The 26,271-nt window shown below is 40.8% G+C and overlaps 1 protein-coding gene across 12 annotated transcripts in view; it reads right to left on the reverse strand.

Moving 5' to 3' along the window:
- Nucleotides 1-2,145: 2,145 nt before the first annotated feature.
- Nucleotides 2,146-26,271, reverse strand: part of LOC136443694 (agrin-like) — a 222,340-nt gene continuing 198,214 nt past the window's right edge. For 6 of the 12 annotated variants that reach the window (XM_066441031.1, XM_066441035.1, XM_066441038.1 and 3 more), the window contains 20 exons: nucleotides 25,542-25,681; nucleotides 24,988-25,005; nucleotides 24,444-24,552; nucleotides 23,161-23,190; nucleotides 21,565-21,699; nucleotides 20,240-20,464; nucleotides 19,644-19,836; nucleotides 18,666-18,881; nucleotides 17,599-17,843; nucleotides 14,610-14,747; nucleotides 13,886-14,129; nucleotides 13,325-13,436; nucleotides 12,644-12,670; nucleotides 10,136-10,252; nucleotides 9,286-9,478; nucleotides 8,756-8,843; nucleotides 8,347-8,370; nucleotides 7,367-7,588; nucleotides 4,573-4,682; nucleotides 2,146-4,120 (listed from right to left, as the gene is read on the reverse strand). In XM_066441031.1, the coding sequence (XP_066297128.1) occupies nucleotides 3,969-4,120; nucleotides 4,573-4,682; nucleotides 7,367-7,588; nucleotides 8,347-8,370; nucleotides 8,756-8,843; nucleotides 9,286-9,478; nucleotides 10,136-10,252; nucleotides 12,644-12,670; nucleotides 13,325-13,436; nucleotides 13,886-14,129; nucleotides 14,610-14,747; nucleotides 17,599-17,843; nucleotides 18,666-18,881; nucleotides 19,644-19,836; nucleotides 20,240-20,464; nucleotides 21,565-21,699; nucleotides 23,161-23,190; nucleotides 24,444-24,552; nucleotides 24,988-25,005; nucleotides 25,542-25,681 (2,738 nt within the window). In that variant the 3' untranslated portion in view covers nucleotides 2,146-3,968. The remainder of the gene's footprint in view (nucleotides 4,121-4,572; nucleotides 4,683-7,366; nucleotides 7,589-8,346; nucleotides 8,371-8,755; nucleotides 8,844-9,285; nucleotides 9,479-10,135; nucleotides 10,253-12,643; nucleotides 12,671-13,324; nucleotides 13,437-13,885; nucleotides 14,130-14,609; nucleotides 14,748-17,598; nucleotides 17,844-18,665; nucleotides 18,882-19,643; nucleotides 19,837-20,239; nucleotides 20,465-21,564; nucleotides 21,700-23,160; nucleotides 23,191-24,443; nucleotides 24,553-24,987; nucleotides 25,006-25,541; nucleotides 25,682-26,271) is intronic. The other 6 variants (XM_066441036.1, XM_066441032.1, XM_066441037.1 and 3 more) reach the window with 6 other exon arrangements.

Raw genomic sequence — 26,271 nt, forward strand, 5'->3', positions numbered from 1 at the left:
CGTCCAGGTCAAAAGATACAAAAAATTGAAGTTCTGCTGCAGTACCAAGGTCACATACAAGGGGGCCCAAAATCGACCTTGAATTTCGGCTTCACAACACCTGCCCACATACCAAATATCATCATAATCCATCAAGAGGTTCTTGAGTTATGCTGACTAGAGTAGTCCGGAAACACAAACAGACAGACACACCCAAAACAATATCTCCATTTTTCATGGAGATAATTATTCAGTTTTTAACTTTATCTATTGACCCTTTGCTGAAAATAAAGAACTGACTACGAACCTGTTTTGATTTTGCATTCTTTCATTTTTCCATGCCATTTACCGCATTACAACACACGTAATGTTACAGGGGAGGCATTCTGAAACATCGTCATGCCACCCATGGGATAACAGTTTCTGTGTTACATTACGTAGAGTGCAGTTGTCGATTTACGTAAATCATGTACCGCCATGAAACTAGGAATTGAAACTAAAACTTGGTTACTGATTACCCGCCCGGGACTTCCCATACGATTCCTATCAACGTAACTACCAATGGAGACCGCCTTGTTTTGTTACTCAAAACAGTTTTAACAAGAGTTCCACGACCTCATATCTCCATGAACAATTCTATTCATGCAAATGACTTACATATTTGCATAATATATGCTTGGTCATAAACACCTTTATCTAACTTAGACATGTTGCAATATTGACAGTCCTGTAATTTTCTAATTAGATGAATTATGGTGTTTTTGCATTAATTATGCAAATAAGGAATTTATTTGCATAATTGGTATCTGTTGATGTTCCACTTTCCATAAACTACATACGTATTTTACATGTATTTGAGTCTGATAATAGAAAACACTGCAAATATAGATTTTCCTCATTAGCTATGCAAATCAAGTCACAATTAGCATAATTTGCACTTCATTATGTATATCTCTGTCTAAGCTACCTGTATACTAAATATCATGGAAATCCGTTGTTCCTTTGTTCAGTTATTCTCCTTTGACGATTTTCACGATAACGCCCCTGCAGTTCCAGAGCAAGCTGCTAGGGGGCCCAAACCCACACCACGTCTTCATTACACCACAAGCTATCTTCCACCAAAAAATCAAGACCATAGCACGTCCAGGTCAAGAGATACAAAATGGAATTTCTGCTGCAGTACCAAGGTCACATACCAGGGGGCCCAAAATCGACCTCGAATTTCGGCTTCACAACACCTGTCCACATACCAAATATCATCGTAATCCATCAAGCGGTTCTTGAGTTATGATGACTACAGTAGTCCGGAAACACAAACAGTCCGGAAACACAAACAGACAAACAGACAGACACACAGACACAGCCCAAACTATATCTCCATTTTTCATGGAGATAAACATATTGGCGGTATTGCGCCTTCAAACCGGCAGGTATCGGCTCATTTGTACCGTGTTTGCCGATTTTAGTGCACCTTTTCTGTTAACTTTTCAGGATTTTTGAAAAAAAAATGGTGCAGTTATCCGGCATTGGTGACCATGCGCGGTGCAGATATGCGGAGTCACTAACAATGCAGTGAATGGGAACCAGTTTTGGATATTGGGATTCGGTGCAATTAAATGGAAGGTGCGTTTATCCGAGGTGCAATTAAGTGGCTTCGTCTGTAGTAGTGATGTGCCTTGTAGTCTCCTTTGTAAACTCTTGTGTTACATATATCATCGATCGAAAGGGCAAAATAGTTAACATTGATAGCTAAATATTCCGCTTCTAAAAGTAAAACTGATTTTAAACACTTCGATCATTATGGATCTGTTTGTTTGCCAGGCTGGCATCCTTGATCACCAAGCTTCCTCGCCCACGCTCACCAGTTCACTACATGTATCAGTGGGGGCTTCTAACGATCCATGCTAATTTCGCAGTTACTCATTTTCTACTGCGAAAACTTCATTCTCTGCTAGAAGTCGGTTTTGCTCATGAAAACTAAACATGAGCGGTACCTTATTTGTGTCATTGTCTGTACAGAATTTACAGGCCGTCAGATTTTCTCTACTGCAGAAACCAAACTTTTAGCGTGTTAACTTTCGTGCACACAAAAGAAGAAGAAACGTTTCTTGAAGAAACGTTCCTAAACTTAACTAAACAATAGTTTAAAATTTAAAAGAATAGATCAAAACATCATGAAAGCTTTATTGAAAGGAATGTATTATGGACAGACATTTTCAAATACATGTTGGAAGAATCCACTTCCCGACCAATGACAATGGTAAGCTCTCAACATGGTCACAAGTACAACTCAATTTCAATGGAGAATTTGATACCATGGAAATAATGGATTGATGGTCACAATAACTGTCACCAAACAACTGGAGTAATTAAGAACGATTTCTAGGACTATAGATACAACAAACAACACTCACTAACTCATCAATTTAAGGGATACATCATCAAAATTCATGAAGGGAAAAATATAATACATACAGTCTGGTACTTATGATACTTAAAAGAATAAAGGAAAAAAAGTATTTTGTTGCAACCAAATCCCACAACTACATCTATATATTTCTCGGGAAAAATCTACCTTAAAGAAGGGGAAAAAGGGTTTGAACGGTAAAAACTCCATACATTCAACCTCACTGTGTGCCTCACACAAAATTTCATTTTCTACACAATTTCTTCACATTACTGTACTTCATAACTTCTATATTCCATCAAACTAGGCAAAAAACGCCTTCAATCTGTACAGCTAAGTTTTCTTGCAGCTCAAATCTCTAGCAAGGAACATGAAAGCTAAAGCAGAGAAGAGAGCAAGGGTTGCAAAAACTCCCGAGTTACAGTATAACATAGTGATCCACTCCCTAGCAACACTCAAGCTAAATCACATAGTAGAAAGAATTTCATATAAATATATGGCTTGTATATTCACAGATTAGTTTCTCCAGATCATAATATATTCACCAAATTGTTCTTAATTTCCAAGATACCTAGATACAACACTAATGTTATTATATGTCATGTTTGCTTATGAGTTATACTTATAGCAGTGGCTATCAAAGACTACCGTATCTAGAAGACTTGAATGCACCTGTACATAGCTAGCTGAGGCTGAGAAAACTATAGCATAAATACAATCTACAAGCCACTAGTAGTAAAAATGGTGTCAGGATAATTCTAATAACAATGTGAGCATATAAGGATTTTTTTCGAACCCCTATAAGAGTTGTGCCGGTACGTACCAACATGGACAACTTTGACTAATGAACTGTTAATTTTGCCCATAGTAATACTAGAGTCCAGGCATAAAACCATTATATAGACAAGTGAATTTAGGAAAATATACCCTAAGTAGTACGAAATAGCACCGTCACACTGATGACCACACACATTGTTATTTTGGTCTCAACAAAAGAAAGGACAACTGTACATGTACAACGATTAAATCCTCTGTAACTTTTTTATCTTTTTTTTCTGCGCGTCAAATGATCTACAACTCTTTTTTTATCTCTCCCACACCTCAAGGGCGGGAATTGTCAAAAAACAAAAGAGCAGTTTTGGAAGTGGTTTTTAGTACGCATAGTTCTGTCCAATTTCTAGTGGCTTGTAGGTATATACTTTTCAATTGATTCAAAACTGTTACCTGGCTTTGAGGGCCTGCTGAATTTTGCTAACCTTGTATTGGAGGTCTAAATCATGACTTCAGTCTAAATCTTTCACCTAACAAGTTTTCTTCTGAACTCCTAGCTCAATACTCCGTGTCAAACGTGTCACGCTCAGTATCCTGACCCCACTGGGGGAAGATAGTAGAATCTATTGTGATAACTGTTACAATACTACAGGCCACTGCAAGGAAACCCAAGTCTAGCCCCAAGTTGCAACAAAATATTGTAGCTCCAATAGTGGTGTTGTGGATACATGTACAAGGTATAAAACCGGCTTGAGCTTCTACCTAAGCTATAAGCTACCCTCCCCCAGGGAAGACATGTTTTTCTTTTCTTTTATCCATTGCAGGGCTTTAGATTCCTTCTTTCTATGGAGTTCTGTAGAAGGTCTAGCTCTTGTCTGTCGATTTTCACGTCTTTGATGCAGCCTACGAAGCCGGAGTTGTACTCTGAGGGCAGGCCGCTGGGGAGAGCACCGCTGAATCCACCTGGGGGAAATATGAAATAATGGAAACCTTTAGATAAATCTACATGTATCACTATGTCTTGGCTTAGTCTTCTATTGAACCATCCTAAATTGTCTTCACCTCATTAACATATCTATTACTATAAAAGATAGAAGTAAAGACATTGTAATATTGGAAGGAAACAGTGACAAGTAGATTTAATTTTTACCCTACTATCTAATCAACAAGTTGAGATGTCAGGCTTTATCAATTTAAAGTTTACGAGACTTTTGAGATTTCTAGGTCGCTTCAGAAATTCCCAGACATCTCAAAATTCCTATAACCATTGTTAGTTTTTATTTTGTGAACTATTTCAAAGTTGGCCATGAAGCATGGTTGGGGCATTCTTTCTAGACAGCTTTAAATAAAGCTGGTATCTGCTAAAGCTTGCGGATTTGAAGGAGGGTTAAACTAGCAGTGCAATTTGTACATACCTATCCAGAGGACTCCGTCAGTGTTGAGCTGAGAGGCCCCGGGTGGAGACTCTCCCTTCTGAATGGAACCTTCCACCCCCACAATCTCAAGTGAGCCCTCCCGCTTGGTCCTGGAGGTACACATAAATTAGCACAATGATCAGAACTACACAAAACAAATACAGAAAAAAATGTACTTGTGAACACTTCTCAGGAGCACCTGGCCATTGTTGACCCGTTTTAGTGGTCCCTTAGATTTTTTGTCCCATGGTCCCATGCATTAATAATTCTGTCTATAATGTCCAGTTGTCTACTGTACATGTACTGTGATAATTTTCTTCAAGTCCCCTTGAATAGTCAATGTAGACAGGTTTAACTGTAGATCAGTTCAACCAGGCAACTATAGGGATAGACTAGGAAGAACCATACCGATACAAAGTGTATTCATGTTGGGGGGTTGTTTGAAAATGAAAAGAAGCGTCATCAAGTAACCGTTGACCAATATTTGGAAAGACTGAGAGCGGAGATGCAGCTCGATTCACAGAGATGTTTATTAGACCAAGATGGAGGACATCCCTCCATGGACTGATGGTAAGAGTGAGGAGTGACGTGTGCAGAGTGACCACGTGACTACAACAACGGTGATGTCACCACAACACAACACAACAGTGTGGCGTGATTTATCTTCTCTTTCTTATTTCTCTACATCTTGGTTCGTTTGTGACTGTCTTAAACAAGTCATTCTACACTATTTAATAAACAAACATCACTACGGACTGTATTGTACCTCTCGTTACAAGTAACATGAGTAAAAGAATACACTTCGGGTAACAAGCTATATCATAGATGTTAATAACTTCCTTTTACATTCAGCTAAGAAATGGACAGCATTCTACTACTGTCTGCCTAGTTACAAAGAGGCAGGGGAACTAGAAAACTGCACTCTATGCTTTGATGTAAATGAACAGTAGTCTACTTTCTGTCTTGTTACAAAGAAACATGAGAACTCGAAAATCACTCTACATGTTGTTATCAAAAATACACTATCTTCGCCTGAAGTGTTAATACCTTCCTTTAACATTCAGCTAACTAACAAACAAAACTCTACTGACACTTGGTAAGAAGAGGCATATCAAGTACACTGCGTTCTGGGTCACAGATACAAATGGTTGGTAACAACTTCCGGTATAACTTTTACATAGAACAGTTATAACAAAGGGAACTTGATGCGCTACTGTCAAATGAAAACAAAAATACACTGTTGGTAACAGCTTTCGTTACAAGTGCTGACAAAATACTACTTGATGCCTTACTGTAAAGGGGAACTGATGGGTTATTGTTATTGTTTTCGTGTGTCCGAGACGAAGAAATCTTATAGGGAATATACTGTACTTTGTGCGTAGCTCATCTGGTAGGCGCAAATTGTATAGGAAGAATAGTAATACCGGTATGCTTGATACATGAAGAGAGAAAGTCCGCAGAGTTTAACCTAGTTTTAGAGTTCTGAGGAGCCATCCTGGTTGTTTTAGGACAGTCTGATGCGGACGCCGCTCCGCGTGCGCGGCGGTCGGTGTTGTCAGCTCACACGACGACGTGGTCCGGGGAACTGGGGATTCTGTTCCTGCATGAAGACAGGCCTGCTTGTGGATAGGGCTACGTCCTTCTGCTTCCTGCGTCTTCTGTGTGCTCCCTGTCGTTGGGAACGTATCGAAAATCGGTGCCGGGGTTGCACAGATGACTGAAGAACTTCCAATGTTCAAAGGAGAAAAGCCAGTGACCTCAGACGACACGAAAGAGGTGGCGGCTGTCGATGGTACGGGCATGTCTATGAAAAATGGCGTCGGCGCTGTCACGTGGTCCGAGGAAGTGGGGATTCTGTTCCTGCTTTAGGACAGGCCTGCTTGTGGATAGGGCTACGTCCATCTGCTTCCTGCGTCTTCTATGTGCTCCCTGTCGTCGGGAACGTAGCGAAGATCGGTGCAGGGGTTGTGCCGATGACTGTAGAACTTCCAACGTTCAAAGGAGAATCGCCAGTGATCATCAGACGACACGGAAAGATGGCGGCTGTTGACGACGCTCAGATGTCACAAGGTCCGGTTTCTGAGAATTTGTGTCCCGTTTGTGGAATAGAATTTCCTCGATCAGCTCCCTGTGTTTCTTCCGGGTACTCCCTGTCGTCGGGAATGAAGCGAAGATTCAAACAAGGATCGCTAGCAGAATGAGTAAACCTTCCCACGTTCGAAGGCGAATTTTAGTACCGGACGCACCATTTTGGTCTTCTGTTTTGGCTGCGAAGTTGTCTTCTCGTCTCTCGGGTGGTTTGCGGCTGCGAGCGGAAATTCGAGGCTGGGCGTTTCCCAGAGCTGCCACCAGGTCATCAAGTAACCGTTGACCACTATTTGGAAAGACTGAGAGCGGAGATGCAGCTCGATTCACAGAGATGTTTATTAGACCAAGATGGAGGACATCCCTCCATGGACTCAGATGGTAAGAGTGAGGAGTGACGTGTGCAGAGTGACCACGTGACTACAACAATGGTGACGTCACCACAACACAACACAACAGTGTGGTGAAGGCATATATAAGAGAGAGACTAGAGAAAAGGGTAGAAACAAAAAAATCAACCAGAGCAGAATATTGTATTTGGCATGATTTTTTCATAAACTACCTCTTGTACATGTACAATGTACAAAAAATGTAGATCGTTCCTGATCTGTCATTAATGTAGCTACTGAACATACTGTTATACATGACTCAAAAAGGTTGTCTCTGTCCAAAGAAAATATGGCAATTGTCACTATGATGAAACACCCACCTATCAGCCACGATGGTGACCCAGCGCCCGGTGTTCACGGTGATTGATGACTCAATGGTGAAGGGCTGTTTTCCCAGTTTGTAGGTCAGCTGGGGTTTCCCACCCACGATGGCAAGGGCGATGAAGTCCCCGCCGCCGGGTTTGTGGTTCCACAGCAGCAGCCCGTGGTCAGAGGTCGTTCTGAAGGTCACCTCAAAGTGATTGTCGTCCTGGTTGGGCTCCCTAAAGGTTAAAGGTCAGAACACAAAATGAAAATCGGCAAACATGAAGCTTAATTTATAGTACACACTGGAACAGTATGAAGGAAAGGTCTTACTTTGAATGTTTTGGAGCACCACCTAGCAGTGATTGAAGAAACTGCACACTGCTTTACTGTATTACCACCAAGGGGATGTTGTCATACCCTTTCAAACATTGTTGATGCATGTTGTATTTGGCTTATACATGTATGCACATACATACATCTTGTCTTATGTATAAGAAGACAATCTAACATACTGCATCAGCTTATAAAATACAAATACTAATAGAATGATGGACAAGTACTTTTACAAATCAGCTGTTGAGACACAAGCAAGTCGGAGTAGCAACATCATTGTGCACAAACTATAAACGAACCGTACACAAAACTGGTTGATTGCACTATCTGAGCTTCTGTGGACTACAACTGAATCTATTGCTACGGTCACAATTGGAAAAAGGGGCACAACCGGGTAGATTACAGGCTGTTATTTGTTACTTTGCAAAAAAAAAATGCCATAAGCTAATCGTGAGAAGACCGAGAGGTACCCCCGATCTCCAACAGTCCACTGGGACAAATTTGTGGCCGGGGTTACACCCCCAATGGGCACCAGTGCAAATGTGACCAAAGCATATTCAGGACAGAAGCACAAGTCAGCTTAAATACTGTACATCAGAACAGGAAAAAGAAGCTCTGAAGTTTCAAATTATGAGAAAAGAAAGCTGAAGAAGAGACTTACTGTTCACGAATAGAATTGGACTCCCTTGAAGACAAAGGCAGAGAGAGGAAGAGAGAGAAGGTGAACAAGTTTAGACACGTACTACACACAAGGCACAGGGCTCAGGGAGGGTGTAACATGCATGGTGCAATGTTGGAAAAAACAATAGAAGCTCCACAGTCTTTTTACAATTAAGCAGAACAGAGTTACATCACATTGTACTCATCAAGTTCTGGTTCTGGGAAAGACAACAAGAATCAGACTACAGTATTTCATTTACATTCACAATTACACGATTCTAGTAGGAAAAGGATTTCTCCTTATAGTTTGTCAGCTTTTGCACAAGGCTCTTGAAGCCCAAGACAAAGAAGGAAGCCACAAAGTTGTTGTAGACAAGTGTAAGAGTATGAAGTATTGTGAAGACACCAACCTTTTGTTGATGGCGTTGGGATAGTTGAGGATGGTCGTCCCGTCAAGGCCTACGCCTTCCTGTCGCAGGGGGGCGGGGTCGGCTTGAGCTGTCAATCAAACCATAAAAACCATCAGAACATCAGTCAATCAGTCTATTTTCATTCAAAAGCATCTTTTGATTTTCCCTTAGGTTTGAGTTGATGAATTCCTCAACATGAGCAACTAAACTATATGCAGCCTGATCCATAGTCTAAAAACCTGTGTACCTAAATCTTAGAGTGTAGGATACTAGAACATTGTCCGATAACTGATACTTAGTACAGTAGAATACACTAGCTAAGGGTACATTGTATGTTGTCAAACTTCTGCAAGTTGACAAATTCCATTTTGTTCACAATTCTGTCAAGAAAAGCTAGCTTCTTGAAGAACATACATATACAATTTGGCAATATCTTGCACAGAGGCCAACCATACTGTATGTAGATATGAGTAGATTATACTAGATACCACATTGACAACTTGTAACAGATAACAATGGATGTAACATACCTTTATCACAGCGTTTCCCAGTGAAGCCAACGGAACATTGGCACTTGTAGTCCGCCATCATGGGCATGCATACGCCGCCGTTTTTACAAGGGTTGTCCTTACGGGTGCAACCATGTTTCTCAAAGTTTCTAATGTCCACCGCAGCTGACGCACCGTCTACAAGACTAGGCACTTCCACGCCTGCAATGACCAGCTACAGAGGAGAACAAGGCCAAATGTTAAAGTCTTGACAACTGATACTGACATCTTGACTTTACTCAATTTCATTTACATTGTGAGAGCGGCTATCTGACATAGCTAACCCCCATTAACATTAATCCGCTGGGTTACATAAACCCGCCACTTTGAAAAAAGTGTGTTTGAGAGATCTCTAGTGCAGCCCCCCTCAGGTATGCACATGATTGTACAGTTTAGATATGCAGGAGTGTATTATACTGGGGAACGTCGGGTTGGAGATCTGTTTGGACATATCTTTTCAGGGTGGCAGAATTATGTATCCTGGTGGAATCATGTTGGTAGATGTCACATGTAAAATTAGTAATCTAATCTTTCTGATTTCAAACTTGTTGTGTTTGTTCTTGTTCCTCTGGCACATAAAAACAATATTGTAACACTAAACATAAAGCTTGAGACTACACATACATGGATTCCTACAGGTTTCTGTACACATCAGGTTTGAGCTGGCATTTCTGGATGAAATATTCAATGTTGACATTACCATCTTTAAAAGGAAGGCATCTTATTTTTCCTTTAAACGCATCGATTCAGTAAACTAATATATTGGCAAGGATCTATCTATCTTTCCTGTATAACATGCAATGTCAGTGGGTTTGCTACATTTATCGCAAACCTTTTGTATAGCGCCGGTGAATCCCGTTGTGATGTCCGCATCCCGTGCAAAGGTGGAGTAATCCTCGCCGCCACCGATAAACAGCGCCAGGCCCAGGTTCAGCTGGGACAGGGTACCCTGCAAGGGATCATGGGAAGGATGTCAGTGGGGGATCATGGGAACTTTGGATATCTTTTCTTTCTTCTTTTTGTTGATTTCAGGAAATGTTGGACATGGACAGAGGAGGGTATGTTGTCTATGTGTGGATGATCAAGTGCAATATACGAATTTGAACCTCACATGTTGGTTTCGTCATAGGGGGGATTTTTCTCACAATGTCATCGCGCATGTCACTTAAGAATAGAACCAATTCCAACAACATTCCCTAAACCCGGAGGGATCAGGTGTTCCATTAGAACTGACTGATTTAAAACAGATAAGTACAAAATAAGTCATTTTCTCTGTATCTTAACACAGCAGAGGAAGAGGAATAGCCACTGATACTGTATAGCGATATCCAAAAACGTATGACAGCATATTTGCGGGTGCCTGGTCGCCTGTGGCCATGGAAAGTGAATACCCAAGAGAAACTGGGCTCCATGACACTGATCGGGTTAGGGGACTGTCGTTCAAACATGTTTTATTTTTATGGACGTGCGCGATGACATAGACAATTTGTGGGCAAGATCACCCCTATGACAAAACCAGTTTGAGTGGTTCAAATTCGTCTATTGAAAGAAGTGTATGCAGATGTATACATGTATATGTCACAGTAGAGATTGGAATCCAGTAGAGTCCGGAACTCTACTAGTAGAGATTGGAATTCCAATCTCTACTAGTAGAGACTGGAATTCCAATCTCTACTAGTAGAGTTCTGGATTCTACTAGTTGAGATTGGAATTCCAATCTCTACTAGTAGAGATTGGAATCGGGTTCTGAATATTGGGATTCCAATCTCTACTAAGAGAACCCCAGATTCTACTACTGTAGTAGAGATTGGAATTCTACCAGGACAATCTCCAATTCTAATAGGAGAAATTTGGATTGTGTCAAAATGTTTTAGAAAAGTAGACTGAATCATTTCACACCTAATATTTCAGCATAGCTAAGCCTACATTCACCATTAATATCTAAGGCGAATTATGTCATGTTTTAGATATCTGATAACTTTGACGTCAACTTTGGAACTGGCTTGGCAGGGGTGAATTAGCTCTCATATACCGAGTCATGATCACTAACGAACTGGAAAAACAGGTTGAGCATATTGAGTCACGAACTCATAATGGCCGTATGCAAATGTCTCTGATTGACATATCAGTGGCATTTACAAATAGCCATTCACTAAAGTTGGACTAGACAGCTATCCCCATGGTTACAATGTGTCTTGACAGAAGGTTTATTAGATATCTAAAACATAACTTATGAGTGATTCACCTAAAATATTGATTATGAATGTAGGCTTAGCTATGCTGAAATTTTAGGTGTGAAATGATTCAGTCTATTATCCAAAACATTTTGATACAGTACAATCCAAATTTTTCCTATTAGAATTGGAGATTGTCCTCAATTCCAATCTCTACTAGTAGAATCTGGAATTCTCCTAGTAGAGATTGGAATCCAAATATTCGGATCCCGATTCCAATCTCTACTAGTAGAGCTTGGAATTCCAATCTCAACTAGTAGAATCCAGAACTCTACTAGTAGAGATTGGAATTCCAGTCTCTACTAGTAGAGATTGGAATTCCAATCTCTACTAGTAGAGTTCCGGACTCTACTGGATTCCAATCTCTACTGTGACATATACATGCAGGTTCTTCCAGCTGTTTGGCCAACTGTGTAGCAACAGCAGACGATGCCAAAGTTTCGTCACAATTTTCTTAAAATCAGCGTAATAGCCATGCAAAGCCAAGCCTTAAGCTCTACATCAGACTCATGAGCAACCTTGGGGAACTCAGCAGACGAAGCAATTGTTTATCTTTGATTGGTATCTTATGCATATCAAGCATTATCACATCCAATACTTTGAGCAAATCCCAACAATTCAGCGTAATTGTACCTTCAAGCAACTGTCATGTGGACGTCATATCATCAATCATAAAATCATGCAATAAACATTCATGCATGCTATTAGAATTATTGTGGTGCATTTCTATCATGCAAATTACAGTGCAGCTTTCTCAGCGGGTGCAGTTTGCAGCATTGGGTTAGATCTTTGACTGCAAAATGGAATGGAAAGATGTGATCACAAATAGATGACTTTCAGAAGCCTCAGAAAATGTCCAATCAACTAAGTAAAGTTAACAACTTGCATCTAAAGAAGGGCTTTAACTTATTCATAGATCATAGTCAGAAAACAGGCAATTCTTCTACAAGAAAGCTAGGAAAGTTCTAATCGTAACGTCTACGTTGTTCATTAGATTTTCATTAAAGAATGAGACGGTCATCATGATTGGTTGAGAGGCTGTTGAGGCTTCTGAAAGTGATATATCCCGACCAATCAAAGTGCAGATGAGGGGTAAGCCTCATTACCTCCGGTACATTGTTGGATTGCCCGCCCTTTTGTGTAGCGGGGGGAGAAAGCAACAAGTCACATTAGCAGCCAGAAAAGCAAAGCAATGAGATACAGTGGAAGATCAACAGAAGCTGGCCTCCCCTATTTAAGAGGTGGTATCTTCCTACCAGTTCATAGCCAAATCTTACATATGGGATGATATACTTCAAAAATAGGGGTGGTCAGTTTGTTTGAATGACAGGTTCAGTACCAAGGACAAAACTACTGACAGATTTGCGGTAAAACTTACATCAAAACCTAGCACTCAAAAGGTGCTGGATAATAAGAGAAAAAGTATCCACACAGCTCTTGAATATGGAAGTAAATCGGTAAGTAAATTCCGTCATTTATCATTGATTCTTTGATTCATAATCAAGCTTTAATGTAACAAATACATATATTCCTTTATTGGGGAATTACTAGAGCTTAAGAAGCTTACTCTTATCTAAGTTTTAGAAGGATTCATTTCCTTCCTCAGAATGAACACAAAGTAGCAAGGAAACAGCATTTCAGACACCACCACATGCAAGCAAGAAACGCTCACCGACACTAATAGTACAGGTAAAGAACTAAATTCCCAAGCTTTAAGAAAAAGTCTACCTCTTCAAAAACAAAGACGGGAGAAAGAACTTAAGTTTGTGATGAACCAGACGACTTACAGGTGACTCTCCTGTTCCAACAACCTTGCCGTCCAAGGTCATCTGCCCTCGTCTCAGGTTACGATCCAGCTTGACTTCGTGCCACTCGTTCAGGCTGATGGGATCCTCTGATCTGAGATCACGGGAAAATCAAGATGTCAGAGAACAAATTCACAACTTCTTTTAAAGCAGAGGACTGAAGCAGCATCCTACATCGGATGCCATACATGCACGAATATACATGTATCTGATTTCAAGGTGACAAATGATCTTACAGTCAAACATGTACAAGTAACCACATCCACAAAAGGACCACTTGGGCAATGCAACCACTTTTTAATGGTTTTTCCCATTGACACAAGCATTAAGAATCCTGTCTATAGTGACCACCCTGAGTGGTCTTCTTGGGCTATTTGGACTGTATAAGACATTTAACTTTCTTTTAAAAAAGGGGAGGGGGTTTTAGACCTTACCAAATAATTCTAAATCATATGAATGCTTAAGCAACAGCCAAACAATTTGTCCAACCCCCTTTTTGTTGAAACAAAATATCATTTTCTGATAAGACTTCCTGATATCTACCTGATATCTGCAGGCCCCTTGCCCAAGTTAAATCTGAAGACCAGATATCCGTCCTTCAGGTTCAAGGACACGAAGTCGCCCTTGCCGTCAGTCTTCTGCCCGTTGTACAAGAGCATGCCGTTGTTCTTGGTTGCGTAGAAGACGACGTCGGCACTCAGAGACTTGCTCACGGAGGTCAGACCCGGACGCACGATGTAGGAGTTACCGCTGAATTCCGGGATAAAGGTCCAAACATCTTCAATTTCTGAAAACAAGGCATGAGAAATAAATTTTACAAAGACAGTTTTTGACACGTGGATGAAGGTTAGAAATCTGAAGGTTGGAAATCTAGGTAATGAGATATGCCAAAAAACAGTTACTAATTGACAAGCAAGATACAAAACACTGTGGAAGAAAAAAAGAAAGACTGAATACTAATGCAGCTGCAGGACATTTCAACAACTGTCAAATGCAGAAACCAGTGGATGATGACGACTTGACATTTTACTCTTAAAAAGTTGCTAGTAGACGAAAAATGATCAAATACATACCTGTAGATCATTTTGTAATCATCACATTTTGTCACAGTTTCATATTCTCCCATTTTGCCAAAATTTGGGCTCACAGTTACAAATCCAAGTTCCCAATTTGGTTCAGTTCTGTGAAATACCCACTTTTGTACATAGAGTAGATACCCAATGGTTTAACGGTTATTTGAAACAAACAAAATCATCTGTAGCCCTACCTTCGTCACAGAGCCTTCCCCTCCTCCCAACAGGACACTTGCACAGAAACCCTCCCTTAGGTTTCATCACACACAGGGCACTGGGATGGCAGGGGTCGGGGTCACAGGGGTCACTGGCAGCGTGACCACAGAGGGGACCTAGGGTGAAAGGTCGTAGAAAATTATACACAATGGGCTAAGCAAGGTCACATGGAGTATTTAACTTCTACCAGCTAACATAATTCTGCAAGGTCACATATATCTGCCACCCTAACAAAATCGACAAAAGAGTTCTCCACTGAAGGTCTCATTCATGAATTTTTTCGCCCCATAGGCTTACATGTTATAATACGTGTTTTACATGGGGCGTTCGTAATGAAGATATAGAAAATGCACCAATGCTATTCATTTTATGTTGAGAACATTTACCCAAGATCATGTAAAAGAATTGCCAACAGTTTCACTAACGCTTGGAACCATTAATTCGACACCTTTACGCCAACGCACCATTGTATGATAAATCAACAAGCGGACTTAAGAGTATTTCGGTAATCATTGAGTGTATCGTGTACATAGTTTTTGTGCACGTCCGACCTGGCGCGTGGCCGCCAAACTTTACCTGCTTATTTCTTCAGTTACAAACAAGCTTTCATCAGTTTGATGCTTCAGATCAGTTGGGCTGGCTAAAAGGGAATTTCCCATCGATATAAACACATGTTCATGCAGCTGTTATTTTTTGGGGGTACGGACTCCTTGGGAGTCTATACGCGGAGTAACTCAGGAATGAGACCTCAAGTATAATGTATTAAGTAAATAATCATCAAAACAAAAGAATACTAGTACTATCTTCTCCACCATCCCTGAAAGTTAGGGTGTCTTTCGTCAACACATTGGCCTTTGACACCTGTTATAAGATGATAGATAATTTGAGACCTGAAAGCGCCACCTATCGATGCAGTTCAGGAGAGAGCAGATTGTGTGGATTTTAGCGATTCCCGGCAGCAAATTACGCACGTGCGGGCCAACAAGCGTGTTTTTGAGCTTGACTGATCAGAAATCAAAGGCTCACAGGATTGGACAACGAATCAAAGTGCTGCTTTGTGCGGACCCAGGCTTGGTGGACTCTTAAAGTGGTAAGAAGCAAAGGTAGCCGTCTGAATCGTTCTAAGAAACACGAATAGGGGTGAGGGGGGGGTGCTAGGGTAGAGTCAAAGTGTATTCCATAACCTTAAACTTGAAGTGGAGCTTCACGTCTGAAAACGTATGTTAATTGCAACATGGCAGACTGCATTAGTTGCATATCAGTGTCGTGCGTGCATCTTTGTGCTTGTTGACACCGAATATCCCAGCACAAAAAGTAACACAAACAACAAATGGATGCTTGACTTTGTGCTATTACGATCTGAAACCTTAGTCTTCTTTCAAATGGCATCTATTTCCAGCAAAGTAAGGTACAATGAAAATAACAATAAAAACGCCCCTCAAAAATGTAGACTATAGTCCGTTGCCATGGTAATGGGAATAGGTACACAGCGCAACTTGTGTTCAGAAAATGCGGGGTGATGCCTGATTATTCATCCTTTTAAAATTTTTGCTCCAGCGGTGATCATTGATTTTTTTTTCATTTTTATTTAAATGTAACCCAGTATAGTGCAATACAGTATACAGTCAACCCTGGATTCAGCAACCACTCAAGGGACTGAGCCAAATGGTTGTTGAGGACAGGTGGTTGCTCACGACAGGGTGGGGTTACCTAATATGTAAAAATGGACAGGACTGTTTTAATGTGGCTTGTGACTGGAGGTGGTTGGCTGTGCCAGGTGGTTGCCAGACCAGATTTGACTGTATCACGTTTCAACTGCACATGCAGAAACCAGTAGATGAGGATGATGATGATATCTAAACTGTGCATATCTGGGGGGTGCTGCACTAGGGGTCTCTCAAACACTCTGTTTTTCAAAGAGGCAGATAAATAGACCCCAGGGAATATGTGGTACATGTAATGTAAGCAACACATATGATGTCTTCCACAGAATAGAAAAGCAAACAACAAATCAGAGATTTAAAGTGTTAAAACTGCTTACAACAAGAGTTCGTAGACCTCATATCTCCATGAACTATTCTGTTTATGCAAATGACTTACACATTTACATAATATATGCTTGGTCATAAAAACCTTTAACAAACTTACACATCGGTCGCAATATTGACAGTCCTATTATTTACCACTTAAATGAATCATGGCGACTTTGCATCAATTATGCAAATTAGGAATTTATTTGCATAATTGGTATCTGTTGATGCTCCATTTGCCATAAACTACATATATTACATGTATTTGAGTCTTGTAATTGAAAACACTGCAAATGTAGATTTTCCTCATTAGTTATGCAAATTAAGTCCCAAGTAGCATGATTTGCACTTCATTATGTACATCTCTGTCCAAGCTACCTACATACCAAATATTATGAAAATGCAACGTTCCTCTGTTCAGTTATTGTCCTTAGATGATTTTCACAATAACGCCCCTGCAGTTCCAGAACAAGCTGCTAGGGGGCCCAAACCTATTCCACTTTTTCATTACATCACAAGCTATCTGCCACCAAAAAATCAAGACCATAGCACATGCAGGTCAAAAGATAGAAAAAATCAAGTTCTGCTGCAGTACCAAGGTCACATACCAGGGGGCCCAAAATTGACCTTGAATTTTGGCTTCACAACATCCGCCCACATACCAAATTTCATCGTACTCCATCAAGAGGTTCTTGAGTTATGCTGCTTACAGTAGTCCGGAAACACACAGACACACACAGACAGACACACAGACACACCCAAAACTATATCTCCATTTTTCATGGAGATAATTACGAATATACCATAATGGGTTTTCAGCCACTGCTGCACTGAAGTATCATCTTCCCTCTGTCAAATCAAACTTGGTAATAGTCCTTTTCAGTTTCCTCTCTACAAATTTGTGAAAATGGAAACTTTCATGAGCAACTTTTCTTACCATGGAAGCCTTGCTTGCAGACACATCTGAAGTTCCCATCGTTTGTTTCCTCGCACTGCCCCTCGTTCTGACACGGCTTGGCCTTGCACGGGTCTGACCCACACTCGCTCACGCCCACGCCGAACATCATGTCTTTGCCGTTGGGTCGAAGGTCGTACATCTTCTCCTGACCCTTCTGGTCGACGACCTTCAACTCGCGGATGCAGCCCTTGAAGCCACCAGTCACACCAATGCGCTGGTACACCCTGCGAGACAGAGAATGGACAAACATGTGAAAATACTTCCCCCAAAAAGGTATTCTTAACCCTCCCCTTGCTGAGGAACACTTTTGGTACCAAACACCTACATATAATCAACTGGCCGTGGGTTTAGGTAGCAGGGAGAAGGTTAATTAAACTGCCATGTTGCTTGTCCTTAGAAACATGAACTTATAGGGCTTCAATTCTTGCTTACATATCATAATTTCTTTTCATTGTGACAGATAGTGATGTAGTTTTTGTCCAAAGTGTTATTCATGCCCCAATCACAAGAAGCACAACTGTTGTAAATGAGTTTCTAGGTAACTGCATATAACCAGTGGTTTAACCTTCTCCCTGCTGCCTACGTCTGTAACCAATACAAATTTGGTGCCAAAAGGCTACTCAGCAGGGTAAAGACTAAAGCCCTGTTGAAGGACATTTGATGTGAAGAGACAGTCCTAGTTGGTCACAGGTTGTATTACTATCAGTCTTTACACCTCACCTTCTTTGGCAGGACATTTCCCACACACATGTAGACATCCTGTTGGAGGACATAAGGTTTGAATATACTGTTTAACCTTCTCCCTGCTGCCTAACCGTGTAACCAATAGGGAATTGGGTGCCAAACGGTTACTTCAGTGTGCTAAAGTCTAAGTCACGCTAAAGTCTAAGTCACTAGAAGTAAGCCTTCACGACAGCAGGTCCTACCTTTCTCTGTAATCTGGCGGGTAGTTCTCCACATAGATGTCCTGTTGGAGGACATATGGTTTGAATATACCGCCCTTAGTTAAGTCACTAGAAGTAAGCCTTTACTACAGCAGGCCCTACCTTTCTCTGTCCTCTGGCGGGATGTTGCCCACATAGAAGTCGTCGTCCAGGTTCAGTCCTGTCGTTTTCCCGGGGCTGGCGCCGGTGGTGTCGGGCTCGTTGCCGATGCGGATGTAGCCGTCACGTTTCACGCGTGATGCGGAGACCGTGTACCAGCGGTTGGGCTCCAAGGGGAGGGGGTGTACGATTTCCGAAGGGCCTGAGCCAAGGTCATACCTGTGAAGGTCAAAGTCAGTTTGGTTAGCATAGCAAAGGAAGAGTGACCAATGAGAAAGGAGAAAATCAATGATGAAGACATCAAACTCTTTCCTGCGACAGTTCTACAACATTTCTTGAACTTTTGTGATCATTCGAAATCCTCACTCCTTACACCACTCCAGTCCTTTCAAGGGAGGTTCCTACTTGCTGTCTTATACGTTTCTTAATGTGTATGCATGACTTTACAATGTCTTTTTGATACACAGGCAGAGCGTATAACGGATATAATATTGACAAAACCTGTATAAGCACTACCTCGTTAACTTTGCAAGCTGTAACTGGATATTTTTTTGAATGTTAGAAATCCTATTTGTAATACTTAATATCGACAACTTGTGTATAAAATGTATGACACAATGTAAATGTGAATGTTAATTCTTAACCCAGCATCCTATTGCTTGTGTAACATTGATTGTAATTTTCCCCAGGGTTGACTCTTAAAAATAGCCATTCGCTAGTTGAGCAATCCTGGCTGTTCATGTATCAACATGTTCATGCCAAACCAATAGATAAATAATAACAGATATGGGTATTCTAGAGGATTCTCTCTCTCTATCTCTCCCATATGATCACATTAATTGGTAAAACCTTTGCCTTGATAGAAACTTCATAGTGTTTGAAATGAAACTTCCACGATTGCCTGCATCTGATACTACATGTAATAAGCATTTTACAATATTATTAAGCTTATCTAACGCTTTCAAAGGCCATAGAACTTACTGGAACTGGAGTTTCCCATTGACGATGGCGAGAGAGATGAAGTCTTTTCCGCTCTTCTGTCCGTTGTAGACCAGGAGACCGTCCTTTCCAGTATACCTGAAGTCCAGCATGATGGTCCCGCTAAGGAACACCTTGATGGTCTTAAAGGCGATGTAGGAGTCTCCTCCGAAGGCTGGCTGGTAAAAGAACACCTCTGTGGGAAAAACCACAAGGTTAGGCATGAAGTTTCTCCTTATGACATAAAAACCATGTTATATCAGATTCTATAATGCCAGTTGATAAAAACAACATTAGAATCTTGGACAACCTGGAAAATGAATTTTGAAATACATTTTGATTTGGCAAGGACTCATAAGATCTGTTAATTGGTTAATTGTATACGGCTGTTTTTTTCCACATGAAATTTGAAGCCCTTTTGGAACTGCATTATAACTTTACACCAAGCACATTTTCTTTGCAACTTATTGTACAAGACATAGGGACAGTAACAATGTTATAACAATCAAACCATTATATACATATTCGAAAAGGAAAAAATTATACATATTAAGGATTTACCATAACTGTCTTGCATAACAATTTAGTACACTTCCTACCTTCTTCACAAACTGGACCTGTCCACCCAGCTGGACACGAGCATTCAAAACTCCTTGCGTTGTCCATCTTTTTACACGTTCCGCCATGCATGCATGGTATGCTGCTGCAGGGGGTGCGTGACAGCGGGGGAGGGGTCGAGACGACCGGCGGGCGCATCTTTTCCGTCGTCTTCAGCGGTGGGAAGGTGGACATCTTCTTTGTTGGCGTGACCAGATTTACCGATGCTGTTCATAAGGGTCGAGGGAAGGAATGTACTTGTTAAGAATTATACAAGACCAATTGTTCCCAAAGGGGGTTTTTGATTCAACCAACCTCAGTGTCATATAAAACATGACAGCAAAAAAGGCCAGAGGATTTAATAGGACGTCAAAAAGATCAATGACAATGTCATGGTTTCAAAGAGGAGCAACAATATAAAATGTCAATGTTGAACAAAGAATTTGACTTAGTAATGCTGATTGGTGATTATGTCTGTCACCAGTACTATGGTCACAGAAAAAAGTATGGTAATTTCTGAACAAACTGTTTGGATAATTGTGACATGGGGTCTACAGGGTAGAAGTGAGGAGGTAACAACGGTAGCCTGGGTGGCATCTTAGTTAGACTTTCCTAGTTTGGCTCCTGTACTGGGGGGAGGGGGGTATAGGAGCCCCAGTAACTAACTATAGGATGGCACCCAGGCTACATCAATGGCTAGTTGGGAGTGAAATGGGAGTGGAGGCTTATTCAGGGTTTTTAAAGAGAAACAATCAACATTTGCTCCACATGGGTCTAAGTTTTGAAAGGAGTGGATTTGGGAGTTTGAGTCATGAGGTGGGAGGGGGGTGGGTGAGGCTGGGTTAGCTGAATCAATATGGGCTGAATACAGGCACAACGTTCGGATGACAACTGGCACAAGGCAACCACCCTCTTTGCAACTAAGTGGTGAAAGACAAAATATCATCTGAACAAGAGATGATGAAGGGATGTCACTTTTTTCTGGTGATATGACTGAAAGTCTATATTTTGGGCTGTTTATTGAGTAAAGATCTGAGTGTGTCTTTTGATTCATAACTTGTTAAGTCAGTCTGTAACAGTCCCCTGATCGCAAACAAAGCAAAGCAGGTGAACAAAACATTTCCTCAAAGTCAATTTTAAGAAATAAAGCTTACATGGCCTCAGATTTCTACAATTCTGCACATTTTGTGGTTTCTATGATGAAAATTTTGAACCTTAATGTTTTTTCTTGATATAGCAAACAGTGTCTCTTGTGCACCTTTGTATCAAGTCATTGCGCCTGTATTTTCTCTCGCCCAACGTTTACACACCATAACGTCACACTCACCGCTCGTGGGGGGCACACGAGTGGACTCAGTTGGCAAAACGGTTTCCTTTGTACCTTCAGGCATGCTAGGTTTGTCGGTCGCGTTTTCTGAAGCAGGGGTTCGTGTTAGGTTGGTAGGACATGTCGTGTTGCGACCTGAGCAGAAGGGGTCGTTTCAGAGCAAGGATAGACAACCCATCACCGCAAACCACAGCAGTAAGGGTTAGAGGTCAAAGTGCAGAGAGTTCAGGTCAAAGGGCAAGAAGAGTGGAAAAGAGACATTTTTATCAAGGTTTGCTTCATTAGATAGAATAGAGATAGTTTGAGATTTTAGACTTCTTTAATAAGAAAAGGATTCAAATAAGATTGTGTTGTTTCATTAGCCGGAGGAAATCCTGTGAGTATAAATAGAACTGCAGAGCAAAGTCAAACAACCACAACAGCAAAGGTCATGCAACAGGTCATCATAAAACTGCTCTAAATGTAAATCAAGAACACCATCCATGCATGCAGAGTATTTTACAAGTAATATTTAGTGAAATAGACACTTTAAAGCTAAGATCAATAGAAACTTTATTAAACAGAAAATGATATTTCATATTGCTGCATACTTTGCCAGTTTTGTTCTTCAATTCAGTTTGCATGCTTTGACACATTATCTTGGCATTTGTGTCACTTGACATTTCATAAAGCATTAGTATGATAATTTACAAACCAGTTTCAAGACTTGAAAAGTAATTCCATCCAATAGACCGATCCTGTCGAACACCATATCGAACGAATAGAAGACTTATAGAACCCCCTGTTCTATTCAGCCCACCTCTGTCAAAAACAGCGTTGGCGGGGCAGAAATGGCACGTGTAAAGCAGGGTACGTATATCTGGGACAGGTTTTTCACTGCATTGGTTGAATGCATGCTCAGAACAAAAACGAATTTAAAAAGAAAATAGATCGGGCACTCAAAGAGAGGAAGCTTATACCACATGCTGACTACTACAAAGTCCGCTAGCGCAGAGTTTCGTATCTTCAGTTACTGGTGTGTGAAACTGGTTAACTTGAAAGTGAACAAGGAAGTGAAAGGATGCATTTTAATTCTTAGTTACCAAATACCATGCAGCTGTTATGCATGCAGTCAATGCAGTGGGAACCCTGTCACAGATATATTAACCTTGTTTTAAACGTGCATCGGCTGCTTGTCAGAAACTGGGCGCTGATGCCCACCGACAAGGGAAAGCTATGCGGCGCATACCGCTTTAACATTGACCGAAAAATTACGCTCTCACCGCAACTACACCTACCCCCTTCTTAAACAACTCTACCCGGCGGATACAGCATTCAACAAAGAAGACATAGCATTCTTATTTGGCCCGCTCTGAAAGGGTTTCGGTGCCACAAAAGCTAAACCGAAGTCAGTGGCATTATTTTCAAGCTAGCCGCGGCGGCCATGTTTGGTCCGTCAAACCCTGTTTTTGACGGAGGTGTTCGAAATCGAACAGGGGGCGTGGCTTTGGGATCGGTCTATTCAAACAAGTCGTCAAGAAAGGCAAAGTTTGCAGCAAAGTTCAATAAAATCAGGAAAATGAAAACGGAGCCTGAGCAGAGACACACAGCTCTCACCTGTCGGAGTTACAGCCGCTGTCGTAACATCTGCAGAGAAACCACCACCATGGGGTTAGAGGTCACAGGTAAGAGGTCATAGGTCACAGTTCAAGATGAAAGACTGTTTCTCTTAGATATGCACAAGTATAGGTAACTGCTAAGGATTCATGCTTATCTAGACTAAGTAAAAGATATTACATGATTGACACCTAATAGAATACAGTGCAGTACAGATTAGTTAATGAGAGTGAAAGTGATGGCTTGATTGTAATGTATACATGTATGTCTTGAATGAGGCATAACATAATTTCTGATAATGCCTGGGATGAATTTTCAAGTACACATGTATTAGGGGAAAGTTCATACCAAAACTAAATGATTGTTGGTCTGACATACTTACCAGGATGACATGAGAATTGAAAATATATAAAGGGGAATATCTATCTATGGTTCATGTACGCAATATAGGAATGAATGTAGAACAACACGTATTGGATAACACAATCTTCAAACATTGGTTTGCTTGCTGCGGACTATAATCATGGATGTGATGAGAATGGGACAGTACTTTACCTTATGATGCATGGTTGCCATCAATGAGGTATAGGTTACAGTGAGAATCACACATTCAAATGTTCAGGCTTGCTTAACAACACTCAGTGAGTGCTATTTGATGGAATAGTGACAATGCACATACATGCATATATGCCAAGGCTGTTACCTGACTTCTCAGCTTGTTGAACTGTACTCAGTCTATTTCCTTATTGTCCTTGCAATAAAATATACAGTCAAAACTGCCCAAGACCACTCAGGGGACTGACGAAATCTGGTTTATGTGGACAGGTGGCGACTACAGACAGGATTCATATTGATTGTGTCAATGGGGAAATTTATCTAAGAGACCATGAAAAAAGTGGTCATTATGTAGAGATGGCCACTTGCACAGGTTTGAGTCCCATTTGCTTAGTTAAGATAAAGCCCTTGTAAATTCTAATGGTGTTACAAATACTCCCAACACGTAACCAAGACAAACTACTGTTGATCATGACTACATTCATTCATACCCTGTTTTATCTGGGCCTGCATAAGTCATATGCTACATCATAAATAACATTGATCACGATGCACTTCTCCCCAGTGTTTTACCGCCTGATTATGATGCACATTCTCCCCAGTGTTTTACCGCCTGATTATGATGCACATTCATGTTTTCCACCTGTTTTACAGGAGCCTGCATAAGCTATGATTATAAATACTTGTAACACTGATCAGGGAGAACATTCTCCCCAGTGTTAACTCACCAGTTTTACAGGGGCCTGCATACGCCACCATAATGTCCTGCTGGTAGCGACAGGCGATCACCCTCATCTGACACTCGTCAGCGAACGTTTGACCGTCTGAGCCACAAACCTGAGTTGGGTACAAAAATGGGTATATGTTCACAAGTTGTGAATGTATTTCCTTAAATGTCAGGACAAAAATGTAGCTACATTTGTCCCTAGCTTGTGCTTTAATACAGACCTTAAGTCTAGTCCCAAAACAAAAGTCTTAACAAAGAAGACAAAAAATTAAACTCATGATCACTAACTCTTCCATTTTCTAACAGAAGATTTTTCCTCTGATAAACAGAGGAAAAATCTTTATCATTTCCTACAAAAATGTCTCTCATTCTCAGCCAACCTTTCAACAATCCTAGGAACTTTGCGTATCAAAGAGGGGGAAAATACATTTGATAAAACCAAAGAAAACCAAACCCAATATCTACTAAACACTGTTGCCTATCAATATTCAATTTCAATTTTTTGAGAGAGCAAAAAAAAGAGGAGCTTGTGTTTGAAGACTTACCCTCCAGTCCACTGGCCTCTGATGTGTGTAAGAGTGAGGAAGATAGCACAGAGTACCAACATTAACAGCAAGGACAGGCAGAGGGAGGCAGCAAGAAACACTGTTTAACATTCATACAATATGTTAACCATACACATACTGAGAAACAGAAAACTTTGTAGTGAGAAGATTTAAGTACTGGTGTAAGGAGGATATAAGGAAGATAGAATCTCCTTGTGTTTAAGTAGAACATAAGCTCAAGTAGTCTCACATTCTTTGCCATACTTTTAACAGAATTACAAAGAAACAGAAAGGATTTAAGTAGTGGTGTTAAGCAAGGAGGTTATATGGAAGATAGGTGTATGCTAAAAAGCTAATTCCATGTCCCATTGAACTACATGGATTGTACCAATTCCTCTCTCTTTCACAAATGATGCTCGATCCATACAAGTTTGTCTGACGACATTCCATGCATGAAATGTACATGTGAGGCTACTTTATGGAGATTAATAAAATCAGTAAAAGTTAAAATGTCATTGATTAGTTTCCCACGCAATTGTAAAAACCCTCTGTACCTTAGTCTCGATGGTACCCCTCTTGCACTCGGTGGGACAGACACACTGTGCAATGTCGCGGCTCGTCTTTTTACAGACTGCGCCGTACTTGCACATCAGCTGGTCACATGACTCCGCCACCTCGGGCTCTCTCTGAGTCGCTGTGGGATCGGTTGAAGAGCATTATGGGTAAGAGGTGAACAGCATCATGGGTAGTAACAAAATAGAATCATGATGTTCTCACAAATTGGCAAGCTATTAGTCTTCTAGTATGTATGATAATCCTGATGTTAGTTCTCAGGACATATTCGACTATGGCGATGAAGGTTAGACATCCAGATAATAGGATACGCCAAATAGCAGTTACTCAGTTAACTGGATATGATTTTGCAAATGGTAAGACATTTCAAGTAGCATCCACTAATTTTCATCAATGTAATGTATACATTCGTGTTAAGTTTGAGACATAATTCTTCCTATTTTTGTGCTTCCATGCCTATATTGTAAATGCTTTGGAACAAACTTATCCATAAGTTGAAACATACATAAGTGTGTGTATTAGTTGTGAAGTTGGATAAGGAAAGAAAAAAATGCACACTGAAGCCGACAGTAGAGAAGCAAGCCAAGAGTTAGCGTCTATTCTAGCAGAATCATCTCATAGATACTTTTTCTTTTGTCCACACAGAGCAAGACAATCACCCCTATTTTTGACAGTGAGCAAGTCTTCACCGGTGTTATGTACTGGATTTTT

This window comes from Branchiostoma lanceolatum, chromosome 10 (genome assembly GCF_035083965.1).
Source record: "Branchiostoma lanceolatum isolate klBraLanc5 chromosome 10, klBraLanc5.hap2, whole genome shotgun sequence".
Taxonomy (NCBI): domain Eukaryota; kingdom Metazoa; phylum Chordata; class Leptocardii; order Amphioxiformes; family Branchiostomatidae; genus Branchiostoma; species Branchiostoma lanceolatum.